This window comes from Triticum urartu, chromosome 1A (genome assembly GCF_056163025.1).
Source record: "Triticum urartu cultivar PI428250 chromosome 1A, HENAU_Tu73, whole genome shotgun sequence".
Classification (NCBI taxonomy): domain Eukaryota; kingdom Viridiplantae; phylum Streptophyta; class Magnoliopsida; order Poales; family Poaceae; genus Triticum; species Triticum urartu.
Window position 1 is genome coordinate 570,511,408 of NC_141873.1, and position 26,018 is coordinate 570,537,425.

General features: G+C 46.6%; 2 protein-coding genes and 2 non-coding genes across 5 annotated transcripts; all 4 read right to left on the reverse strand.

The window, feature by feature from the left end:
• Positions 1 to 7,861: 7,861 nt before the first annotated feature.
• Positions 7,862 to 11,580, reverse strand: LOC125530320 (iron-phytosiderophore transporter yellow stripe 1). Of its 2 annotated transcripts, none has more exons than XM_087532225.1 (8): positions 11,517 to 11,580; positions 10,666 to 11,066; positions 10,404 to 10,573; positions 9,975 to 10,072; positions 9,706 to 9,840; positions 9,399 to 9,588; positions 9,171 to 9,288; positions 7,862 to 9,069 (listed from the first exon to the last, which is right to left on the reverse strand). In XM_087532225.1, exons 2-8 carry the CDS (start codon positions 11,042 to 11,044, stop codon positions 8,138 to 8,140), a joined length of 2,022 nt encoding a protein of 673 aa, XP_087388351.1. In that variant the 5' UTR covers positions 11,045 to 11,066; positions 11,517 to 11,580; the 3' UTR covers positions 7,862 to 8,137. The 2 variants fall into 2 exon arrangements, with proteins under 2 accessions (XP_087388351.1, XP_087388356.1); XM_087532230.1 differs by lacking the exon at positions 11,517 to 11,580 and adding an exon at positions 11,350 to 11,368.
• Positions 11,581 to 16,816: 5,236 nt separating this feature from the next.
• LOC147992869 (galactoside 2-alpha-L-fucosyltransferase-like) lies at positions 16,817 to 19,489 on the reverse strand. Its single transcript, XM_048694748.2, has 2 exons — positions 19,146 to 19,489; positions 16,817 to 18,498 (listed from the first exon to the last, which is right to left on the reverse strand). The coding sequence occupies exons 1-2, from the start codon at positions 19,351 to 19,353 to the stop codon at positions 17,015 to 17,017; spliced, it is 1,692 nt and encodes a 563-aa protein (XP_048550705.1). The 5' UTR covers positions 19,354 to 19,489; the 3' UTR covers positions 16,817 to 17,014.
• A 2,685-nt stretch (positions 19,490 to 22,174) lies between these two features.
• Positions 22,175 to 22,245, reverse strand: TRNAG-GCC (transfer RNA glycine (anticodon GCC)). The gene has a single exon. It is a non-coding gene; the product is annotated as a tRNA-Gly (tRNA).
• Positions 22,246 to 24,209: 1,964 nt separating this feature from the next.
• LOC125533432 (U5 spliceosomal RNA) lies at positions 24,210 to 24,329 on the reverse strand. The gene has a single exon (XR_007294306.2). It is a non-coding gene; the product is annotated as a U5 spliceosomal RNA (small nuclear RNA).
• Positions 24,330 to 26,018: the final 1,689 nt, after the last annotated feature.

A 26,018-nucleotide genomic window follows, 5' to 3' on the forward strand; every position in this document is an offset into this window, starting at 1 on the left:
AACAATGGAGCGAGCAACAGATTTGTTGGAAATCATACATACTGATGTATGTGGTCCGATGAATATTGAGGCTCGCGACAAGTATCATTATTTTCTGATCTTCACAGATGATTTGAGCAGATATGAGTATAACTACTTGATGAAACATAAGTCTGAAACATTTGAAAAGTTCAAAGAATTTCAGAGTGAAGTGAAAAATCATCGTAACAAGAAAAATAAAATTTCTACGATCTGATCGTAGAGAAGAGTATTTGAGTTACGAGTTTGGCCTTCAGTTAAAAACAATGTGAAATAGTTTCACTACTCACGCCACCTGGAACACCACAATGTAATGGTGTGTCCGAACGTCATAACCATACTTTATTAGATATGGTGCGATCTATGATATCTCTTACCGATCTACCACTATCGTTTTGGGGTTATGCTTTAGAGACGGCCGCATTCACGTTAAATAGGGCACCATCAAAATCCGTTGAGACGACACCTTATGAACTATGGTTTGGCAAGAAACCAAAGTTGTCGTTTCTTAAAGTTTGGGGCTGCGATGCTTATGTGAAAAAGCTTCAACCTGATAAGCTCGAACCCAAATCGGAGAAATGTGTCTTCATAGGATACCCAAAGGAGACTGTTGGGTACACCTTCTATCACAGATCCGAAGGCAAGACATTCGTTGCTAAGAATGGATCCTTTCTAGAGAAGGAGTTTCTCTCGAAAGAAGTGAGTGGGAGGAAAGTAAAAACTTGATAAGGTAATTGTACCTTCTCCCTTATTGGAAAGTAGTTCATCACAGAAATCTGTTCCTGTGACTACTACACCAATTAGTGAGGAAGCTAATGATGATGATCATGTAACTTTAGATCAAGTTACTACCGAATCTCGCAGGTAAACCAGAGTGAGATCCGCACCAGAGTGGTACGGTAATCCTATTCTGGAAGTCATGTTACTAGACCATGACGAACTTGCGAACTATGAGGAAGCGATGATGAGCCCAGATTCCGTAAAATGGCTTGAGGCAATGAAATCTGAGATGGGATCCATGTATGAGAAGAAAGTATAGACTTTGGTTGACTTGCCCGATGATCGGGAAGCCATAGAAAATAAATGGATCTTCAAGAGGAAGACGGACGCTGATAGTAGTGTTACTATCTACAAAGCTAGAATTGTCGCAAAAGGTTTTTTGACAAGTTCAAGGTATTGACTACGATGAGATTTTCTCACTCGTATCTATGCTTAAGTCTGTCCGAATCATGTTAGCAATTGCCGCATTTTATGAAATATGGCAAATGGATAAACAAAACTGCATTCCTTAATGGATTTATTAAAGAAGAGTTGTATATGATACAACCAGAAGGTTTTATCAATCCCAAAGGTGCTAACAAAATATGCAAGCTCCAGCGATCCATCTATGGACTGGTGCAAGCATCTCGGAGTTGGAATATACGTTTTGATAAGTTGATCAAAGCATATAGTTTTATACATACTTGCGGTGAAGCCTGTATTTACAAGAAAGTGAGTGGGAGCACTACAGCATTTCTGATAAGTATATGTGTATGACATATTGTTGATCGGAAATAATGTAGAATTATTCTGTAAAGCATAAAGGAGTGTTTGAAAGGAGTTTTTCAAAGAAAGACTTCGGTGAAGCTGCTTACATATTGAGCATCAAGATCTATAGAGATAGATCAAGACGCTTGATAAGTTTTTTCAATAAGTACATACCTTAACAAGATTTTGAAGTAGTTCAAAAATGGAGCAGTCAGAGAAAGAGTTCTTGCCTGTATTACAAGGTGTGAAGTTGAGTAAGACTCAAAGCCCGACCACGGCAGAAGATAGAAAGAGAATGAAAGTCATTCCCTATGCCTCATCCATAGGTTCTATAAAGTATGCCATGCTGTGTACCAGATCTATTGTATACCCTACACTGTTTTAAGCAAGGGAGTACAATAGTGATCTAAGAGTAGATCACTGGACAGCGGTCAAAATTATCCTTAGTGGAATAAGGAAATATTTCTCAATTATGGAGGTGAACAAAAAGGTTCGTCGTAAAAGGTTACGTCGATGCAAGTTTTGACACAGATCTGGATGACTCTAAGTCACGATCTAGATACATATTGAAAGTGGGAGCAATTAGCTAGAGTAGCTCCGTGCAGAGCATTGTTGACATAAATATTTGCAAAATACTTACGGATCTGAATGTGATAGACCCGTTGACTAAAATTATCTCACAAGCAAAACATGATCACACCTTAGTACTCTTTGGGTGTTAATCACATAGCGATGTGAACTAGATTACTGACTCTAGTAAAACCCTTTGGGTGTTGATCACATATCGATGTGAACTATGGGTATTAATCACATGGTGATGTGAACTATTGTTGTTAAATCACATGGCGATGTGAACTAGATTATTGACTCTAGTGCAAGTGGGAGACTGAAGGAAATATGCCCTAGAGGCAATAATAAAGTTATTGTTTATTTCCTTATAATCATGATAAATGTTTATTATTCATGCTAGAATTGTATTAACCGGAAACATAATACATGTGTGAATACATAGACAAACAAAGTGTCACTAGTATGCCTCTACTTGACTACCTCGTTAATCAAAGATGGTTATGTTTCCTAACCATGAATAATGAGTTGTTATTTGATTAACGAGGTCACATCATTAGTTGAATGATCTGATTGACATGACCCATTCCATTAGCTTAGCACCCGATCGTTTAGTATGTTGCTATTGCTTTCTTCATGACTTATACATGTTCCTATAACTATGAGATTATGCAACTCCCGTTTGCCGGAGGAACACTTTGGGTACTACCAAACATCACAACGTAACTGGGTGATTATAAAGGAGTACTACAGGTGTCTCCAAAGGTACATGTTGGGTTGGCGTATTTCGAGATTAGGATTTGTCACTCCGATTGTCGGAGAGGTATCTCTGGGCCCTCTCGGTAATGCACATCACATAAGCCTTGCAAGCATTACAACTAATATGTTAGTTGTGAGATGATGTATTACGGAACGAGTAAAGAGACTTGCCGGTAACGAGATTGAACTAGGTATTGGATACCGACGATCGAATCTCGGGCAAGTAACATACCGATGACAAAGGGAACAACGTATGTTGTTATGCGGTCTGACCGATAAAGATCTTCGTAGAATATGTAGGAGCCAATATGGGCATCCAGGTCCCGCTATTGGTTATTGACCGGAGACGTGTCTCGGTCATGTCTACATTGTTCTCGAACCCGTGGGGTCCGCACGCTTAAGGTTACGATGACAGTTATATTATGAGTTTATGCATTTTGATGTACCGAAGGTTGTTCGGAGTCCCGGATGTGATCACAGACATGACGAGGAGTCTCGAAATGGTTGAGACGTAAAGATTGATATATTGGAAGCCTATGTTTGGATATCGGAAGTGTTCCGGGTGAAATCGGGATTTTACCGGAGTACCGGGAGGTTACCGGAACCCCCCGGGAGCTATATGGGCCTTAGTGGGCTTTAGTGGAAAGGAGAAAGGGGCAGCCCAAGGTGGCTGTGCGCCTCCCCCCCTTCCCCTAGTCCTATTAGGACTAGGAGAGGTGGCCGGCCCCCTCTCTCTCTTTCCCCCCTCAAGGAATCCTATTCCAACTAGGATTGGGGGGGGGGGAATCCTACTCCCAGAGGGAGTAGGACTCTCCTGGCGCACCCTCCCTTGGCCGGCCAGCCTCCCCCCCTCTAGTCCTTTATATACAGAGGCAGGGCACCCCAAAGAACACACAAGTTGATCCACGTGATCTATTCCTTAGCCGTGTGCGGTGCCCCCAGCCACCATATTCCTCGATAATATTGTAGCGGAGTTTAGGCGAAGCCCTGCTGCCGTAGTGCATCAAGATCGTCACCACGCCGTCGTGCTGACGGAACTCTTCCCCGACACTTTGCTGGATCGGAGTCCGGGGATCGTCATCGAGCTGAACGTGTGCTCAAACTCGGAGGTGCCGTAGTTTCGGTGCTTGATCGGTTGGATCGTGAAGACGTACGACTACTTCCTCTACGTCGTGTCAGCGCTTCCGCAGTCGGTCTGCGTTGGGTACGTAGACAACACTCTCCCCTCTCGTTGCTATGCATCACATGATCTTGCGTGTGCGTAGGAAATTTTTTGAAATTACTACGAAACCCAACATGTAGACCCTACGGGTTCGGGAGACACGCAGACATGACCGAGACGACTCTCCGGTCAATAACCAACAGCGGGATCTGGATACCCATGTTGGCTCCCACATGCTCCTCGATGATCTCATCGGATGAACCACGATGTCGAGGATTCAATCAATCCCGTATACAATTCCCTTTGTCAATCGGTACGTTACTCGCCCGAGACTCGATCGTCGGTATCCCAATACCTCGTTCAATCTCGTTACCGGCAAGTCACTTTACTCGTACCGTAATGCATGATCCCGTGATCAACCACTTGGTCACATTGAGCTCATTATGATGATGCATTACCGAGTGGGCCCAGAGATACCTCTCCGTCATACGGAGTGACAAATCCCAGTCTCGATTCGTGCCAACCCAACAGACACTTTCGGAGATACCCGTAGTGCACCTTTATAGTCACCCAGTTACGTTGTGACGTTTGGCACACCCAAAGCACTCCTACGGCATCCGGGAGTTGCACAATCTCATGGTCTAAGGAAATGATACTTGACATTCGTAAAAGCTCTAGCAAACAAACTACACGATCTTTGAGCTATGCTTAGGATTGGGTCTTGTCCATCACATCATTCTCCTAATGATGTGATCCCGTTATCAATGACATCTAATATCCATAGTCACGAAACCATGACTATCTTTTGATCAACAAGCTAGTCAACTAGAGGCTCATTAGGGACGTGTTGTGGTCTATGTATTCACACATGCATTACGATTTCCGGATAACACAATTATAGCATGAACAATAGACAATTATCATGAACAAGGAAATATAATAATAACCATTTTATTATTGCCTCTAGGGCATATTTCCAACAGAAGGAAGTAGGAGTCCCACTTCATACTTTCCTTTTCCTCCTCTCCTTTCCCTTTCTCTCCACGTGGCTGGTGTGTTCCCTTACTTGGCCCATTAAGCCCATATCTTTGTCGGGGGTTGTCCGGAACCCCTTCCGGTGACCCTGTATCACCCGGAACACTTTCAGTGTCCAAATACCATCGTCCTATATATGAATATTTATCTCTCTACCATTTAGAGACTCCTCGTCATGTCCGTGATCTCATCCAGGACTCCGAACAAACTTCGGTCATCAAATCACATAACTCATAATACAAATTGTCATCGAACATTAAGCGTGCGGACCCTATGGGTTCGAGAACTATGTAGACATGACCGAGACACATCTCTGGTAAATTACCAATAGTGGAACCTGGATGCTCATATTGGCTCCTACATATTCTACGAAGATCTTTATCGGTCAAACCGCATAACAACATACGTTGTTCCCTTTGTCATCGGTATGTTACTTTCCCGAGATTCAATCGTCGGTATCATCATACCTAGTTCAATCTCGTTAGCGGCAAGTCTCTTTACTCATTCCGTAATGCATCATCCCGTGACTAACTCATTAGTCACATTGCTTGCAAGGCTTATAGTGATGTGCATTACCGAGAGGGCTCAGAGATACCTCTCCGATACACGGAGTGACAAATTCTAATCTCGATCTATGCCAACCCAACAAAAACCTTCGGAGACATTTGTAGAGCATCTTTATAATCACCCAGTTATGTTGTGACGTTTGATAGCACACAAGGTGTTCCTCGGGTATTCGGGAGTTGCATAATCTCATAGTCAGAGCAACATGTATAAGTCATGATGAAAGCAATAGCAATAAAACTAAACAATCATTATGCTAAGCTAACGGATGGGTCTTGTCCATCACATCATTCTCTAATGATGTGATCCTGTTCATCAAATGACAACACATGTTTATGGTCAGGAAACATAACCATGTCTGATTAACGAGCTAGTCAAGTAGAGGCATACTAGGGACACTCTGGTTTGTCTATGTATTCACGCATGTACTAAGTTTCCAGTTAATACAATTCTGGCATGAATAATAAACATTTATCATGATATAAGGAAATATAAATAACAACTTTATTATTGCCTCTAGGGCATATTTCCTTGAGGACCTCGGTCTCTCTGGCCTGGATTTCCTTCTCAAAGGCGTTCAGCTCCGCCTTCCGGCGGGACATCTTCTCCTCTTTCTCCTTACGGTCGCGAGCTTGGTTCGCCACACTCCACTCATACTCAACCACCTTCAGGCGGACCTCGTCCTCACGGCTCTTCACCGCCGTGAGCTTCACCTGAACCTCCTCCAGCATATCTTGGCGTTGGAGTGCCGCCACGCGCTCCCTTTGACTGCACTCCGCAGACACCTGGCGGAACTTGGCGCCCAGAAGCTCAAGGTGTCGACGCTCCAAGTTGATGGCCTCGACACCACGGTCGAACTCGGCTTGCATGGCGTCAATGGTGTGCTTCAAGATCTCCGCCGCGGTGCCCTCCAGCCGGAAGGCACCTCGGCGGCCATGGATTCGGACGGTCCAAGCATCCTTGCCCATAACTTCATCGAGAAAGCTCCCCACGTCGAAGAGAGCGTTAAGATCAGGATCAGCGCCAGCCTGACCCCCCGTCGGTGTGCTAGCGCCCGGTGCCGGCGGCTGGCGGGGAGGGGCCGGCCCGGCGCTAGGGGTGCCATCAGTCGCGCCGACAGAAGAGGCGTCGGCGGCCTGGGTTTTCACCTCGAGCGTCTCCACAGTCTCCTCCTCCTCATCGTCATCGACCATGATAGGGCAAGCATCGGTGCCACCCTGGTGGCGCGGGCCTGCACCCGCCGAGGGCGGCGCCGCGGATTCCCCTTCAGGCCTCGCCGGGCCCCCTCCTTGAGCATGGCCCAGGCCCTCGCGAGTATTTTCCTCGGGTGGAATGACCTCCTCGGCCCCCGGTGTGGGGGCTGCACCTGGTGAGGCGGGCCCTGCACCACCATTCGCCCCCTCACCGGTCGTCGCAGGCGGCGACTCTTGTGGTACCCACCTGTCCTCCGGCATCACCGGGGTGGCCTCCGAAAGAAGAGGGTCCCTTGCGGGACCGGCGGCATCAGTGCCTCCTACAAGCTCGGGGGCTGGCGGCACCTCGCTCGGCCTCGGGCCCCTGGCAGCCCTACGAAAAGCATGACTAGCGTCAGGAAAATGCAAGAAGTCAAGATCTAGGGAGGCCGCATATAAAACTCACCGTGGAGAGAAGATCAAAGCCCTCGGCCGCCTTTTCTCCTTGAGGGGGTTGGTGGTCGAGCCCCCTGCTCCGGAGCTCTCTGCGGAGGGCCCGGCCTTGCTGCCCCGAAGCAGCCTCTTCAGCCTCGGGGGCTCGCTTTGAGCGTCAGCCCCGCCCTCATCCATAGACTGCGCCGGGCGAGAGGGGCCAACCTGGAAGTCGTCAGTTGTCTCCTCATCGGAGGAGATCGTCATGGGCCGGCGCCGCTTCTGGCGCGGCCCCTCGGACCCACCGCATCAGAGAAAGAAATTCCTGAAGAGGAACATGAAAGTCTATGAAATGTAGGATCTTAGCAACTCCTTCCCCTAGCCGCATGGTCTGCTACTCGTGAATGATGGAAGCAACCACCTACCATGAAGGCCTGATGGACCATTGGCCTCGCTCAAGTACGCCATGCGCGGAAGTCCCACTCCAGTTTGTAAGGACACTTATGTGCAAAGTGATCGGATTTCCATTTATACATGCTTACAAAATACCCAGTGATCAATAAGTACAATACATAAGCTATACCTTATGGATCGTGTAGTACCAGGAAAATGTAAGTTATCCGAATAATCCACAAGTATAGAGTACATTTGTATCCTGTATTCACACCAATTCAGTAGACACATACACCATCCATCAGATGTACATTTATGCACAAGACGTAAACCACACACCAATATATCATCTCTAGATAGCTCACATACTAAATCACCTGGAATAAAAACAACACGGTGCAAATAAAGTTAAACGGCAAACTACTATGGAAATACAATGTATCTTTGGCTACCCAGTATAAATCTTCAGTTGTGTATTTGCCCCCACATTCTTGAACGAAATGATTCTCTAGGGTGCAGGTGTAAACTGCATGCAAATTGGTGGTTTAATCTTGGCAATGGCAAGTATGGAAGAAGGGAATGTCCATATTCCATCCCCACATATCAAACCGGATGCAACCGCAGGGACCATGAAACCAGCCTCCTTTTTGTTTATCTTGTTCCAGACAAAAACCACCAAACTTCCAACGCACATATCAATTGCGAAGCTCCCGCCGACAAGGAATGGGACTGCCATGGCCATGGGTATGGGCACATACTTGCTATATCTGTGTGGCATGACATCTCTTGCGATGCTGAGGAGTGCTGCAAATGCGAAGAATCCACCAGAGAGTGCTAGACAAAACTTCGGCAACACCGAGAACCCCTCCACGCCAAGTATTGCCATATTACGGTATATCAATGCATACGGCGCCTTCCAGTAACCATCTGGGTTGCCAATATCAAATGCCTTGTAGAAGAGCATGAACGTAAGGGGAGCAAGGATGCAGCCCATGACCGTACCAATGGCCTGTGCCACCATCATGGATCTTGGTGATGTCTTTGTTAGATAACCCGTCTTGAAGTCATGCATCAGATCTGCAGATATAAGAACCAACTGCTTCACACATGTACCAGTAACAAGGCCTGCAACGACACCATTGTCCCTGCCAGCCCAACCCGCAAAGACGAAGAGTCCAATCTTCCCATAGTTATACCCCATGTTGATATCAGTAAGCCCTGTGCCGTAAGAGTTGGCGAATCCAAGCATGGGGGCTACGACATAGGCTATAACTATGTAGTACCATTTCACTTGTCGAAACATTATTGGCGTGGTAATCGCTGCAACGACGCTTAACACGGCATACCCAGAGTATGCCATCCAAGCGGGGAGATGGCCTCTCTTGAAGACCTCATCGCGCTGCATATCCTCGAGTGAGACCGTATTGTCCATATTTTTCGCTGTAATTCATCCAGTCAACATTAGAACAACATAATTGATTCTAAAATGGAAAATGTCGAAGAACAAATGTACTGGATTTATGTTGTCCTGCTGTCCTCACCTCTATTACTGATATACTTACGGCTAAATTGTCGATACATGCCCTTAAAAGTGATGCTAATAATTTTGATGAATTGGTAGAGTCCATCCCCCAAGATAAGAGCGATACATATGAAGGCCTGGATGGTGAAGAAAATTGTTACTAATGAAGATAAACTATGACTGCTGTTGCTATTAATTAACGGAAAATGCCACCAAGGAAAAGGATTATGCTACAATTAATAAGTACCTTGTAGCCGTACAAACTTTTCATGCTGCTCTCTTTTACAGTTGCAGGGTACCAATCACCCTTGTTTTTACTGATGAGTGGGTACAATATTCCATATGAAAGAATTGCACCTAGGAGGGTGGAAACATTTACTATATGTGGGCAAATCATCCCAGCGCCGACGTATGTCATGCTGAAGTCAAAGAAAAATCTGACAAAACAAAACGTGGCGAACTAATTAAGAAAGTCTGCTGCACACCACGAATCTGACAAAACATAGCGTAATGGCGATCGACAATGAGGAGCAGAATTGCGAAAAGGATTTTACGTCTGCTTCCAGGCCTTGAGACCAAAAGTAGGGAACTGAACAAACCCACAAGCATCGCCGCCGGTGTAGAACCACTGGAAGAAACTCCATATGAAGCTACCCCCAAAGTATTTCAGAAACCCACGTATTTGCTTCCTATCATGGATGTAAAGGAAAGATTAATTCATTTGTATAAAATCAAGTAGTCACTCCATATTGTCCAATTTAATGTCTGAAAGAACAACGCGACGGGCATAACTCCTCAGGTCAGAATATACAAATATACATACTTTGAATTCTTGTCTCCCTGGGTGGTATGGAAGCCGTTTATAAGAACTGCAGTTGCCGTCCCACTAGGGTAAGTTAATTTATAGTCGACGACCAATACCTGAAAACATGCATGATGTTTCATATTTAGTGACAAAGGCCGATGAACCGCCCGGGCACAATTCTATAATATGGCGTTGCTAGTTCTTGGTTGTTTTTCCCTTTTCTTTTTGAGGAATTAGAGCAGCAGAGGTTCCAACTCTATTTTTTGCTTGCTCGCTGGTTATTGTTTTTATTTCATTCATCTAATTTTTTGTGTACGTTAATCCTAGCAACGGAGTACACGTGCACAAACAGGAGGATAAAGAAGCTAGCGAGAGGCAACCGAGCAGCAAACTAGAGTTAAGCACACTCAAATCTGTTATGCATTCAATTTAAAAAAGAAGCGGAACCTGTCTAAGGGGAATCAAGGTGAGGAGTCCACCGAAGCAGCAAGAAAAGAGGAATGCCGTCATCCAGCCAATCCCTGGCTCCTTGTAGCTCCCCGGCCCGTTGGCCACCGAGTCGCCGGCGAGCTCGTACGTCTTTTTGTTTAGACCCAGCAAGGTTGACCCGAACCCACCTGCAATGCATCACTCAAATAGCCAATCAGGTAGTGCAAAGCTAGTAACTGATACTAGTAGGAAGACATGGCAGGATATGCATGGCCCTAACCGGCGAAAGCGATGGTGTAGCAGGCCACGCCGCATGTCTGGACGATGGTGTTCTCCTGTGGGGTGAAGGGTCGTGACACGATGCCGAAGCGGTCCAGCAAGCTGGTCCAGCCACGGAGCGCGAGGAAGGAGAGCAGCGCGGCGGAGACATTGAGCGTGGGCACTAGTCCGGTGGTGAGCGACATCCTCATGACGATGACGGTGTAGATGCACCCGATGAGCAGCGCTGCCACCATGCCGCGCACCGTCAGATCGTCCTGCCACCGCCCCACGGGCTCCAGCTCGTGCTCGCGCGGCCCCGCGGCGAGCGCGGGATCTGATGACTCCATGTCGCCTTCCGCGGCCTCGTGTTTCTCCATCTCCGGCGCGACGACGTCCATGCCCACTCTCTGCTCCTTGCCTCTGCATGCAGGAAGAAAAATGATACTACCTCCAGTCCGATTTAAGTGTCGTTTTTTTTAGCAAAAGAGGGTTTCCCCTCCGATTTCCATTAGAGAAACCAGGTCGAAGCCGAGCAGTAGTCTAGTAGTTCGATACAAGTTCAGGCTCAAATAAGAAACATAAAGCAGAGCAGGGGCTTAGCTAGCCTAGCGACCCTGCGATAACAAATCCCAAAGCTACATTACAACTCCAAAACATAATGAAGAAGGCAAAGGACGCAAAGTAACAGTAGACAAGCTCTAACGATTTAAGTGTCGTAGAAACAACGATTGGTCAGTACAAATTCCTACTAAGCTGGCGACACGAATTTCGGATTGGAGGGAGTTCAAAAAAACGTTTCTTAAGAATGACCCAATTTGGAGCATTTCAATTTCAGCGCGGCAGAAGAATTTAACATGCAAGATCGCTTACCTCAACGAGATAAGAAGAAACCACACCGCTCGGCCGACTAGCTGGTTTCCGGGGAAGTCACGCCCTGTTTCGTGACAATCCAAGCTGGGGATGAGATCCTGATGTTAGTGATTGCCGATGGTATGGTTTTATGTAGGGAATCATTGGGAAAAGTCCACTCTCTTGTTTTTTTTCCTATATCTAGCTGTTTCCTATATTTTTCTTGTGTGTTGAAGTATTTGATTCTCTTGGCAGGAGAAGGCTACCGCCCAAGTAGAGATGAACCCAAATTCTTTAACATCTGGTTGCATCCCAATCTTATTATTTTTTCGTTGTTAATGATGTACTAGTATCCAGAAAGAAGCTGGTTGCCATTTCCATTGGCTATGACTATGAGTAGTTTGACTATGAATTTCTCAAATAAAGAAAGAAATATGGCAGAAAGACTAGCGGTGGCAGCAGTCGATCTGGGCCACGCTAACGGTTGTTGGGACTTGGGACAGAGAATAATGTGCCCTGTTAATAGCACTAGGGGGACAATAATGTGACGATTAAATAACATTGTACAACTCGTATATATTTTAGGGAGTCAACGAGAGAGAAATGTTCCTTCCACAGCTTGGAATTGGTAAGGTACGTGATTTGCCGGGATAAAAGCATCTCTAGCCCACACCGCATTCCGTCAGCCTGCAAACCTACGATGAGGGGCGCGACAAACAGGTTTGCAGGTCTATTTTTGCCCGCGGCAGAACAGACACCACAATGCCGAACTGCAAAACAGAATTGCACAATTCAAAAGAAATTCTGATAATTAACAAGAATAGTTCGGCATTGCGGTGTTTGTTCTGCTGCAGGCAAGAATGGACCTGCAAACCGCAAAAACAGAATTGCACAATTCAAAAGAAATTCCGACAATTAACAAGAATAGTTCGGAAATTCAACATATATAGTTCTCACATAAAAATAACAAATAATATAGTTTTAAGCATCTAGGGAACCGAATTGAACATTTTTGCATCAAAACAACAACAATAAAGTGGTGAAACCTTGATAAACAACCATCAAGCACCATCAACACCACCAGAACCAACACCACCGTTGGAAGCCATCCTTCTTCGCTCCAAGATCCCCTTTCTCATCAAATCATGCCACTCCAAGGTTAGCGCATCCATCTCATTACGGTTCATGGTCATGATTTTGTTCTCCTGGCAATGAGCTTGGCAAGAGCCTTGGTTTCCTCGGCTTGGGCTCTTTTCTCCTCAATTGCGGCCTTGCGCAACCTATCCGCCTCTTCCACGGCTGCCTTGCACAACTTCTCCTCCTTGATTAGGTTCACTTCTCCTCTTTCTCTTGAGACCTCTTCATTGCCAACTCTTTTTTTTTGCTTCTATAGTCATGGTAACCATCAACTCATTTGAGTGCACCATATGATCTATCTTGTCTCTCAAACTTGATGCGTCGGACTCCTTCTTCATATTCTCCTTGGCCTTCTTGTTGCCATCCGGCCTAACCTTGTTTCTCCCTCCTTCATCATCTTCTTCATCATCCTACAAGGTGAAGGTACCTCTCTTCGGTGGTGCTTCTTTATCCCTCACCTTCCATTTCTCGCTTTTCTTAAGCAATGCTCAACAATGCTCGAATGCAAAGGGCTTGCCCCTGGATGCCGACATGTCCCTATACCTCGCGGCTGCAATTTTATCCTACAACCAAAGCAACTATGTCAAAGCACTATCATTTGCAAACATCGTCACCAATATGATTAAGGAAAAAGCACTCACCCAATCGGCTTCATTAGTGCCACCTGGAGGTGCATTGTACACTTGCTCCAAGCATCCACACCACCGGCTAACCGCCGCCTTGATCACATCCCAACCTCCTTGGAGTGGTCTATAGGTGCGTGGTGTTGGCTCAACATTCCTTGGCATCAACCGGAAGAACTTGTCTTCTATCATTTGCCAATACCTCTTCCCGGTTTGGTCGGTGCCGTGGATGGCATCGAGGGACACGGCCTCCCAAGCTCGGATCAGCACCTCATCCTCTATTTGGGTATAGCTCTTCGACCTTTTGCTATATGTTGCTGTTTGCGATGCCTCGAAGACCTCCCCTTCAATCTCTTGCAACTCATCCTCTTCATCGCCGCCACCGTGTACCCCGCCGTCCATCTTGTCGTATACATAATCTTCGAGGGGTGCATTCTCAATGTTCACTGCGTTTACCTCAAGGAGAGCCGCATAGTCGGAGCTACAAAGAGTCGCATAGTCCCCAAATTATTGAGCTAAAACCCGAACGGCGACAATCAAAACTGGTGGGGGTGGACGTACCTTGCAGGCATTTCATCGAACACCGGTGGGGCGGCGGCAGGGGGCGAGCGTAGAACTCGCAGGGGCCTTCTTGGCTGCAGGCGCCCGCTTGCGTTTTGCCACGACGTTCCTCACAGGCTGCGCCGGCTCGGTATCACCAATGTTACCGACGATGGTAGGGCGAGCGGCAGCGCGAGCTGTAGTGCGAGCACCCCTCTTCGGGGCGGCTACGGTGGCGGCAGGAGCGGGCGTGCCTCCCTGCACGATGACGTTGCTCAGTCGCTTGCGAGGAACAACGCCGGAGGAAGCTTCGGACGCGCCCACAACATCACTAGTGGGGAGATCCACCGCGGCGCTGCCCGCCGTCGATTTGGCTAACCCTACTTCCACAGTGATGAGCGTGGAGTCGGGGGTGTCCATGGCCTCACTGGAGGCCGCGGTGAGGTCTGCCGGAGCGGGGAGGTGAAGATTTGCGCCGGCGGCGGAGGGGGAAAGCCGGAACTGCCGCGGTGAAATGTCCCTCCCGCCAAATCAATCTAGGGATAGAGGGCGCCTTCGGGCCGACCACGCAAATGCCTTTTTGACAGTTCCGGAGGGGGAAATTGCCGCGCCCCTCAAATTTTTTTGCAGGCCGGTCACTTTTATGGTATCTGGTCTGGCAGCGTTTTTTCGGCCCAAAACGGCAAAACGGCAATTATTTTACAGTTTTGCCGGAAATGCGGTGTCTACTAGAGATGCTTTAAGATAGAGGAGAACAGTACGCCTAACTCAAGCCGCTTTGCCCTGCTTTGCAACAATGATTGTGGCAAGAAGTACAGTTGTATTGTAGTTGACTTTGGACACAAGTGACAAGAAACACAGTTTCTTTCAGTTTGAGCAGCAAGGGCCCTTTGTTTAGAATTGACGTAAACAGCCGTGGAGAGAGAGAATAGTGATAGTGTGTAAGAAATTCGTATAATATATCGTTGGGTGCAAGGGGGCACGTTATATTTGATTACTCGGGATGGCTGTAAGCCACCTAAATGGGCCTGTGTTGACGATACTATTTCTACATTTAGAAATAATTTCAGTTTATATATAGTATAGTACAGTGGTGTAGCAAGGATTGGAGGGGCAAAAATGTTAGGTCAAAAAAAAACTACCAAAGAAAAGCTGTTGTAATGGCATAGAAAGCTCGGTTGTAGGAGCTTATTAGGTTTGAGATTTGCATTTCTTATTTGCTTCAGTGTTGAGATTATTAATAGATAAAATATATTCATCTTTAGACCTAAAATGTGAAATCAGTGGCAAACAATTGGTAAACCATATAGTCAGTTGTTCTTCCTATTTTGTTCCTAAAACAAAACATTACCAGGTTGGCTAGCCGAGGAGAGCTGCAGAAGCGCCGATGAGCAATCAGGACCAGGAGTTCTTCTCCGACCAGCGGCAATCAAGATCCGACATTTGGTGGTCTCTTCTGCAGTTTTCTCTTCAGTAGCAAGAATTTATGCAGTTGGCCGATTTGATGGTCTCCTGCTTCCATACAACTCCGACAACGAGGAGTAATCAGCAGCAGGAGTGGTTCTCCGACCAGCAGAAATCGGGCGGCGCCAGGTCGCCGGCCGACGGTCCCGCGAGGCGGAGGACTGGAACCTCTGGAGACTGGAGGAGGCGACGTGGGCCGGGGGCGGCGGCGCGCCCCTGCCGCAACGGCCAAGCGATGCATCGAGCGAGCAGAGGGGGGCAGCGAGCGACGGGACACAGTCCCAACCCTGGTCCTCGCTCTCATGTTCTCCTGGGCGAGCGAGTTGCATTGGGCTGACCAAAACTTGCGCTGCATCCCGGGTCAATATTTTTCCACGTAGAAGATGGGCCGGAGTTTTCGTTGCAATCCGGGCCATGGCCCTAGTTGCCGGGGACCCCAGCTCAGCCCCTGGTCTAGCTAAGAGCAACTCTAGCAGACCCCGCATCCTCCCGGCCCGCAAAACGTGTTTGCAGTTCACGCAAGAACGTCTTTCTGAAAGTAGAGCTATCATTTCTGTTGATATGAGGAGCAGGAGGGAGACGGTATATGAGATCAGGCTGTAGGGTATATATTGTACAACTATCTTTCCCCTTATGACTATCTGGCCTCCCACCTTTCCCACTTTGAATGACGAGGTTGATCACAGTGAGTGACCTCGGATAATTTGCCCCTTCGCCTTGATATGGCCCATCTCTGCAGTTTCTTCACTCGCTATGACTTTTGTAGTTGCGCTTTTTTGCCTCTATGACAAGACATTGGGATTGCATGCGAAATATTAAAACTTGAGCATTTATGATATGATTAGTTGTCCCTTTCTTTGTTTGTGTATAGTATTCCCTTCGTTTTTATTTAGTCTGCATATTTGATTTGGTCAAAGTCAAGCTTTATAAACTCTGACAAAGTTTATAAACAAAAATATTAACATATACAATAAATAATTAATATTATTAGATTTATTATTGAATGTACTTTCACATCATATAAATTTGAACGATAAGTGTTTATATTTTCTTCTATAAACTTGGTTAAACTTTATGAAGTTTGACTTTAGTTAACTCTAATATGCAGAGTAAATAAAAACGAAGGGAGCACCTTGTAATGCTTTTATTTGGTTATTGGACTACTTGACCTCGCATAGCTCTTCAAGCGGATTGGGCACTTAGCGAGCTTACACAGTGCCAAAGTGAAATAGTAAAAAACAGACTTCTCCGAGCGATAAACCATGTGAACTGCATGTGTTGTTCCGCTTTGCACACAATTAATTGTATCTTGGCTGCTACGTTATGAGCTAGAATTCGTCCGTGCTTGCCAATCGAGATGCATGTTTTTGTTTGTTGATAATAATGAACGATGCAACACTTGCGACCTGAAAGAATTAACGTTTTGGGTTTGCACCCAATATATTTCATACTTTGTCCGAAAGCCGGGAGTCGTTCTTGGTATGTGCTCCAGTGCAATCACATGCTCGTTGTGTGTCATGGCGTTTTTAGTAGATTGGATATAAGGGCGGACTGCGATGACTAAATGCATGGTGTTTTTGGGCCCAATTGGGGCATGTTTTGAGATTGTGAGTGTCTTGTCGTACAGGTGGAGGGTGTTGGCGCTGGGGAACAATTCTATTTGTTTCATCTACACTAGCTAGATTAACCACCTAGCTAGAACCTGTGATGCCTTTATATGAGACAATATATATATTCCCTACAAGTTAGCACTGGCTAGCTGCTTTGGTTGGCAATCTTGATCCCCCAGCTCACGTCCTCACAGTGCCGCACATACGGCACCACCTTCCCCACATCCACGTCCCTCCTCGCCGTGCAGTCATAGTAGGACGGTGAGTGGAAGCACGGCTCGACGGACATCGCTCGCACACACGGTGGTTCCGGTACCTCCTTTTTCTCAGCCAAGTCGGACTCGGACCAGATGGGTGTGCTGGGCATGATCCACGGTCGTATCCCGCCAAGCCCCTGCGCGACGTACCCGAACGTCGAGAAGCCGGTGGTGACGAGCACGTCGCAGGTGCTGAGCAGGTACATCTCACTCAGCGCCCTCCTGTCGTGGGACGTGTCCCCCCACTTCTGCCGCCCCTCGTGACTCGGCTGGTGCACGCCGCCGGCGACCCTGCCTCCGCCGTACTCCTCCCTGATCCTCTCGTAGTACCACGCGCTCAAGGAAGTGACCAGGATAGCCTGGTCGGATGCGTTGATCTTGGACGACGACGTGATCTCCGGGAGAAGCTTCTCCCTGCGGACGCACGAGAGGACCTGGTCCAGTATGTGTTGTAGCGGCGTCGGCTTCTTCTGGAACACCCGGATCTGTATGCCGACACGCTGGCCAACGCCTGCGAGGTTGGTGCGGTAGTAACTGGTGACTGCGCGCCAGACGTCGTTAACCGGGTGGAACAAGTACCGTCCGAGGTGGAAGAACGCCATGTCCTTCTCCGGGAACATCCTGCCCAACTCGTCCTGGAACGACGGGACGAGGAAGAGCCCCGGGACGAGGTAGCTATCCGTCTTCATCAGCAACCACGGCGCGCCGTGGAGGAGCAGCTGATGCTCGTCGCAGTAGAAGAGCTTGTCGTGGAAGTCGTAGCCGCCCTCGAGGTGCAGGTAGACGAACGGCGGCCGGCGATCACCGCCGTCCGACCACGACGCGTTCCCGTGGGCACCCACGGAGATGACGTTGGCTTTTAGCATGTTGCCGAGGCTCTCGTTGGAGCCGATGCCGTAGTCCCTGAGGTGCCCCAAAGGGAAACTCCTGCCAGAGGGTAGCAGCCACGTCGTCCCAGGGAAGGGCTCGCAGAAGAGGGCGCTGATGTCCTGCTTGTACTGGTGGATGAGGAGGACACGATCCGTGAGCACGGCGTAGAGGAAGGCCGAAGCGGTGGCGAGCATTCGGTTGCCGAGGCCGCGGTAGCTAATGGAAATGAGGTAGCGGCAGTCCGTGGCGGCAGCGCCCTTACCGGACTTGAGCTGCCGGACCGCCGCCCTATACGGGGCTGTGCCAGGGCCGCACCGCTTCTGTAGGGCTTCGTGCCTCCGGAGCTTGCCAAGTAAGTAGGGGGATGGTTTATGCGATGCGTTCTTCTTCTTCTCGTGGTAGCTGGCGAACTCGTACCGGCTCCGGCACGACCGCTTGCTGAATTCTGCGGTGAGCAGGCCGTCGAGGAGCTGGTCGGCGGTGAGGTCAGATGGAGGTGCGTCTAGAGATAAAGAGACATTTTATTAGCAAACCCGTGGTCGAAATTTCAACATTTTATTACCACCACATGGCATAGGTGTTGCTCTACATCAGCTTTTGATTTACTCCCTCCGATCAGAAATATTTGTTGAAGAAATGAATAAAATAAATGTATCTAAAATTAAAATACTTCTAGATATTTTGATTTCTTCAACAAGTATTTTCGGACAGAGAAAGTATGATTTTGTAATTGCCTTGATAGGAGAAATTAGACTATATCCCATGAAAGGGATTCCTAGTCCAGCCTGTTTTATAGTTTAGGTGAAAGAGAATACGGTGGACTTGGGAGTACATGCTCAATTAATTAGCTACCGAGTCTCCACTGTCCAGTGGCACATGGTAAATTGTGACTTTGACGTGCGTCCACTACTATCACTATAATGGTATAGTATAGGCACTTGACCCAAGGAAGAGAAAAAGAATGAATTCAGCAACTCGATGGAACTCCAATCATAGCGCTCTACACTCTAAGTTTCTTTAGAGATTTAATATAAATTATATACAAAGCAAAACAAGCTTAACCTATACTTTAAAATACGTTTATATACATATATCCGTATGTAGTCTATAAAAAAATCTCTGAAAAAAATTTAGAAACGGAGGGAGTACCTTGCAGGAAGGACCAGGGCGAGTCGGCGGAGAAGACGACGACTGCGAGCACCGTCGCGGCCAGGACGCAGACGGCTGGCACGAAGCTCTTTGGGCGGCTTGGAAGCCGCCGCGGCCGCCTCTTGGCGGTCTCCAGGTCGGCCAGCGATGAGGACGACGACGGCGCCGGGTCCCTTGCGGCGTCGGTGCTGCTTCTCTCGACTTCCATGCTCGCTTCCGGCCTTGGTCGCCTCGCGGACTTGCGTGGATAGAATAACGAAGGGAGGGAAACAAATGTGCGGGAGCTCCACCGCGGCTGTGTGCATATTTGTGGGAAGAGAGACCTGGTATTGGGTTTTGTTTTCTGTTTTCTTTTTTTTTAGGGGAGAAGACCTACGGTTTTGGACTGGGTAGGTCAATGATTCCAATCGGGCAGCCGATAGCGACCATGAGATGCGCAACCAGGCCTGTAGCGATGCGATGCGTGCCTTCGTGGGCATGCATGGACGACTTCGCCTGCCTTATCCTATTCCACATCCCATCCGTGTTGTCATCCACACGTCTCCTGAGCTTGGGAGTTTAGTACAAGGTGATCACCATAGTATATTTTATTTACAAGGGCCGGTGTGAGCTACTCTCTGGTTGTGGCTCACATGAACTAAGGTTTCTTGGAAATTAGTTACGATTTGAATTCAAAGATGAGTTCGTCCCAACCACCCACGCATCTATCTATCTGATTACAAGCCGGCCTCAGCCGCCCAATTCCTAGGCAAGAGAGAAGGAAATCAGGGAACGGCTACAAGTAGTAGCAGTACACGAGGTTAACGGGCCAGTTTGGACTTGCAAGCCACCGGGGAAGTTTCTTGGGCCTGTCGACTTGCAGTGGTGGAGCCAGCAAATATGCATTAGGGAGGCCAGGTGCTGCTAAAACTGGTTGGGGAGGGTTTTTCCCAGTCCGGCGCCGCATGGCGACCAGGGGGGAAAACCTAATCCGCCGTCACCAGCTCCCCCGGCCCTTCTCCCCTCCTCCCTCGTCGCTGCCACGGGGCCGGACTGGGAAAGGGGGGGGGGGGGGGGTCTGCATAGGATTTCGGTGTTGAGCATATTTTGTTTTTGCTATCTTAATATAAGCCATACCTAGTGAAAACAACCATAAATTAGCAATGCTTGCAACAAACATGCAGGTGCATCATATTGTGATCTACAAACCAATTTCATGGAAGTTGATTAGCTATGTTGGTTTACAAGCTAGAACAAAAAATTGCTAACCAACAATGGATGGGTGTTTTGACTCACCAACATTTAGATTTGTACTTTTTTTGGCACTTGGAGGCAAAAACAAAATTACAGTCCAGAAGCATCTTTATTGCATTATAGATGCTACAAAACTAATAAACACTAATGTGCTAACTAAGAAACACTAATGTGCTATCGTGAAAACATATCTAAACCTAGATGGAAGCAACAAGATTTTGAAATCAAGTCGAACACTCGCATTACCGCCAATATTGGGAATTTTCAATCCCATCAGATTATTGTGATATGCACAAAAAATTAACCAAAATTTGTAGATGACACAACGCTCCACTACACATCAGATATAACATATATACGCTCAGCAAAATTCATCGAAGCAAACACTACATCTAAAAGTAACGCAAAACAAAACAATTGATTAAAAATGAATCAAAGAAGAGATGAACCATAGTTCGGGTGAGTACAAACCAGGGGGTGACGCCTGTGATGCGCGTGTAGCTTCTTTGCCGCCTCAAAACGGTGCACCAACACAAGAAGGGGATTGTGATGGGTATGGCCTGGTGCGTGACCGAGGCGGCGATGGGGGTTACCAGTCCAGTGATAAGAGCAATGCTTGGTGCAGTAGACAGGGGGCCGGACGTAGCAGTGACGCCCGAGTAATGGTAACCGTGGTGGAGCTGATGGTGCGGACGTAGCCGTCGTGGTGCGTGAGCTCGGCGAGCTCAGGAATGGGCTCACCCGTGCGTTGGGAGGCGGGAGGTGGGTCGGGGAGGCAAGATTTACTCACGACGGATGGAGCAACACGTGAGATTTCAACGAGAGTTACTAGGAAAGGATTAAGTCATGCAATTAATTGACAGATAGAAAATCATATATATTTTTTCTTTTTGTGAGAGGCACGGCCTACCTCTCGCGTAAGCACATCCGTGCATCCACGAGAAGTAATTTCGTCCCTCTCTTGGCAAGAAAAAAGAAAATGCATTTATATACTCCCTTCATTTCTGAATATATAAGTCTTTTTAAAGATTTCGTTATGGACTACGGAGCAATATGAGTGAATCTAAATTCTAAAATCCATCTATATCGTAGGGAAAACGTTTGTCTATATACAGTCGTATGTAGTCCAAATTAAAATCTTTAAAAGAACTTATATTTAGTAATGGAGTACATACTCCCGGCGGATGCTTGTACACGACGATCTTGAATTCTTCATGTGCCCAGGAAAACCCTTTCCTGGTGTTCCAGCTCCAGAGCAGCCGGGTGGCGGAAGCCCTGTCGGGGCGGATCGAGCTGCCTTCACCGAAGGAGATGATGTAAACTTCATTACTCAACCTGGTTGCATCATAGTTCGAGTACGAGGACTGGCCGGCGGAGCGGTGCTGGCGGGAGAGGATCGAGGAGGGGAGGAAGGCGATCCACGTCGCGGCGAGAGGCAGGGTGTGGCGAGCTACCGGGGCGAGCACTGCTGGTGCTGAACCAAGCGCACCATGATCTCACCAAGTACCTCTGATATGTACTCCCTCCATTCCTAGATTCATTTGTTTTGCTCCGTATGTAGTCCATTTAGTGAAATCTTTACAAAAATTTATATTTAGGAACAAGAGGGAGTATTCATCCTACCCTGACTCCATGGACGGAAGGTGCTCGTATCACTTGCTGGATTGCGCTTCGTTTCTTCATAGTACGCACTACATGCGCACGTTGCATGTGCCCGTGATGAAGTGCAAAAGAAAGCAGAATTCATGTGACATACAGAGAGAAGACGTCATAATAATTAAGAAAAAGAAAAAGAATGCACCAGCCGGGAATCGAACCCGGGTCTGTACCGTGGCAGGGTACTATTCTACCACTAGACCACTGGTGCTGCTATATGCTATTTCTTTAGAGAATATAATAATCACAGACCTAGGCCAATGGTGCTTCTGTGATGTAATTATTTTATCAGTATAGGTAGACCATGTAAGAACATACTCTATGATGCAATGAAGAGTTATGGATTTTGCAGCTCCTAGCTAGAAATGGGGGCGGAACTCCGGCCTGTCTGTCCATGCGCTCGTCTACTATCTTAATTCAACCATCCCTGGCATCATTGTCCAAGATTTCAAGTCTCAATACCTCGTGTAAGCGAACCTTTCTTTGAAATCGACCGGTTTTCATTTCTTTTGATGGATGCTAAAATTATCAAAGAACCTCCATAAAAGGAGGCAAACCTGAGTGGCCTTATAAAATATGTGTACCCTGAATCTGTACTCCATAATGTTACTTACTTGAAGTTTCTCTTGTCTGCACTTCTGAATAAATATAATATGTAAGTTGTGGGCTCTCTGGCTTTGTAGGCATCTCTGTTACAGGGACGCATTAGATAATTAGTTCTATATATGATATTGTCATTATTTGTCTGCCAAATAACTGAGCTGTTGCAGACAGTCTTTATATTGCCGCTGACATAGACAGCCTTTGCCCAATTAACCAATATAGGCAGATTTGTCTATTATGCGGGCACCACTATTTATTTTGTAACTTCTTGGCACAATGTGCTCCTGTCTGAAGCTTGATTTCTGTAAGAACTCATTTTGCTTACTTCCTACTACTTTCCCAGTGTCACATGTTATGCCAATGACTAAATATGATTATACTCTTGGGAACTGATCTGCAAAAACCACGTTGTAGAGTGAAGTCCATGCTTTGACATTTACTGATCTATTACAAGAATTGGGTGGAAACTCACACATGCAGCACAGTTAGGCGACTCAAATACAAATGGGTGATGACAAGTGAGATCACATTCTAGTTGACAACTTTAAGCCTTTGCCCCGTTCAGGTTAGTCCCTACATCAGCAGAATGAGGCTTGGACTTTCAGATATTGGAATCCTGCTAATGTCATTACAAACTCTGTGATTTACTATCTAGTTGCCTTTCAGATCAAGCAAGTCCTCTGTGCAATCCAGATATGTATCCGAGAAAACCGATGTATCTTCTATGGCGCGACGAAACGACGTTCCAAGCGCGATCTGACTTCGATCCCTATTTCTTTCACAGGTGTAACTTTTACGGAGGGGTTTTAGCAGAAATACTAGTACGTTCCAAGCGCGGCCTTGAGCGGATCGTAGGAGACGCTAATGTATAGGCTGAAACATCTCTAGTACTACTGTGGATGATGGAATGAAGATTATGTTCCTTGGACAGAAGCAGATGTTGTCACATGAGTTCTATGTGCAAGAATTACATAGTATCTAGGCACAGAGGAACCAGATCATCAAAGATTATGAACTGACACATACTAGTAAGCTGGTGGTGGGCCCCAAACCGGGCAAAACACAGAAGGAAAGAGAGTAAAGTTTCAACTAGAACAGAAGGGAAAATAAGAGAACAGTGAGCAGAGCAAAATCTGTTCTTGAATTGCCCTCATCATTGCAGAAGTTCATTCCGCAATGTGCTTACCAAAATTGTCGGAGGACACCATCGAGAACGTTGTTTGTTAGCCAAGGAGACACCAACCAGTATCTCAGCCAAATCAAAAGAATCCTCTAAAAGAAGCTAAATCGAAAGAAAAGGAAATTATGTGAAAGCACAGCACACATAAGAAACAAGTAAACCCGCTGTCGTCGTTCAATAATATTACAAATTAGCAAAAAAAAACTAAATATGATAGAACCAAACATTAGATACTATAAAAAAACTCAATCATCAAGAGTCACATTATTGGAAGCAGGCTGTGAGATATAACCAAAATGAAGAGTTAGGAACCCCAACACAAACTTCAGAGAACAGTTTAACAAATGAATCATTCTGATGAAACTCAAAATTTTCTGAATTTGATTTGTGAGACCCTCCTCAGAAGAGGAAAGACCCTTTAAAAATTAGCGTATGCTGTTTATTGTGGCGTGCACACGGTATTCTTTAGTAAAAGGCGAAAGAATAGTTCGCTTTGTGCTCACCACGCAGCTGCGTGCCTTTCACAGTCTGCCCTGCCTGCTCTCTTATACTCTCGCTGGCCACCCATTCTCCCACGACTAGCGATGTGGGACTAAAAAGAGCGCTCCTACAGCCTCCCCTCCCCCTGGCAGGCAGCTTTTTTTTGTTTTTTGAGACAACCCTGGCAGGCAGCTGGAGTCGATGCCTCAGCAATTGCCAGGCCCAATACTGGATGGGCCTGGGCCTGGCCCTGATTCAACAACAGAGACTCGCGTGTTGCTTCTTCTCTGTTTTTCTTGCTTCTCCCGGCGGTGGTCACCGATGGGAGTACGCTCACGTGGCGAACACACATGGTTTACTACGAATGCCGCATCCCGTGGAGACCAATTGCCTGCTGTTATTCATATCCCGGTATTTTTCTAAAATGAAATGCTCCCTCTATTCCTAAATATTTGTCTTTATAGAGATTTCAACAAGTGACTACATACGTACGGAGCAAAATGAGTGAATCTATACTCTAAAATATGTCTATATACATTCGTATGTAGTAGTCTATTTGAAATCTCTAAAAAGACAAATATTTAGGAACGGGGGAGTATATAATATCTTTGTACACTTTGCTGGTCTGCATGTTGATCAAGGCGGGAGAGAGGGACGCATCTCACATCACATCGTGTCACATGTGGATGTGGTGGCAGAAAATGGACTTGTGGAGAGACGCACAGAGACCTACCTCCTCCCGGTCACGTCGCTCACACAGTGCATGTATATGTATGTATGTATGCAGTGTACTACTACTACTAGGAGTACATGCACATGCACACCGATGCCACCTCTCGAGTCTTGACTCGTCAAGGGTCACGAAGAACAGTAGATAGACAATCCAATCCAATCCCCGTTCTCATCACCATGCTCGCACCCCTTCGCCACCTCATGGCTCGCAACTTGGCAAAAGAGCTACTCCGTGTCCATGGTGATGGGATACCACCACTCCAAATCACATATTTCTTGTGCAAAGCATAGTGCTCAAGATGCAAGCCTCACTAAAATCTGGAAATGCAAAAAAATATAAAATTATTTCACTCACCAAATGAGAATTATCTGATATACGGGCAACGGTCGCATTTCCAGATTTTAGTGAGGCCGCATGTCCTAGCAAATCATGTTTGACGTTCATTGTGTCAAATTTAGTGAGAAGTTCGTGGTTTTCTGTACCCTTCATTCATTTATTTATTTTTCCTTTTTCCTTGGTTTTCCTTTTTCTTTTCAAATAAGGCTCACAATGTGTTTTAATACATAAAAAGATCACACATTTTAGAAAATGTATATGTTTTTTAAAGAGGGTTAATTAAAAAATTATGTTTCTGTTTAATTTTTTGAAAAACCTATTGGAAACCAAAAAAACCACTGGAATACTAGAGCAGGGAAAAATCACTCACCATCTTCTATGCGCCAGATTAGACCTTGTAGGGTTTCTTTCCCACAAAAGAAGACCATGTACGTTTTCTTTTTTGGTTGAACAGGAAGAAATCGTAGACCAAAACGAACAGGGGCTGCATGCAAGAAGGCGGCCCATGACCCACACCGGTCAAGCGTCGTCGTCGGGATCTCTGAAAGGCCAGATCTGGATTGAGCCTGATATTTTTTTCTCTTTTTTTTTTGCGGGGGGGAAAAGCATTTCATTACTCAAGTGTTACCAGTTTTACATTCATCAGCAACGA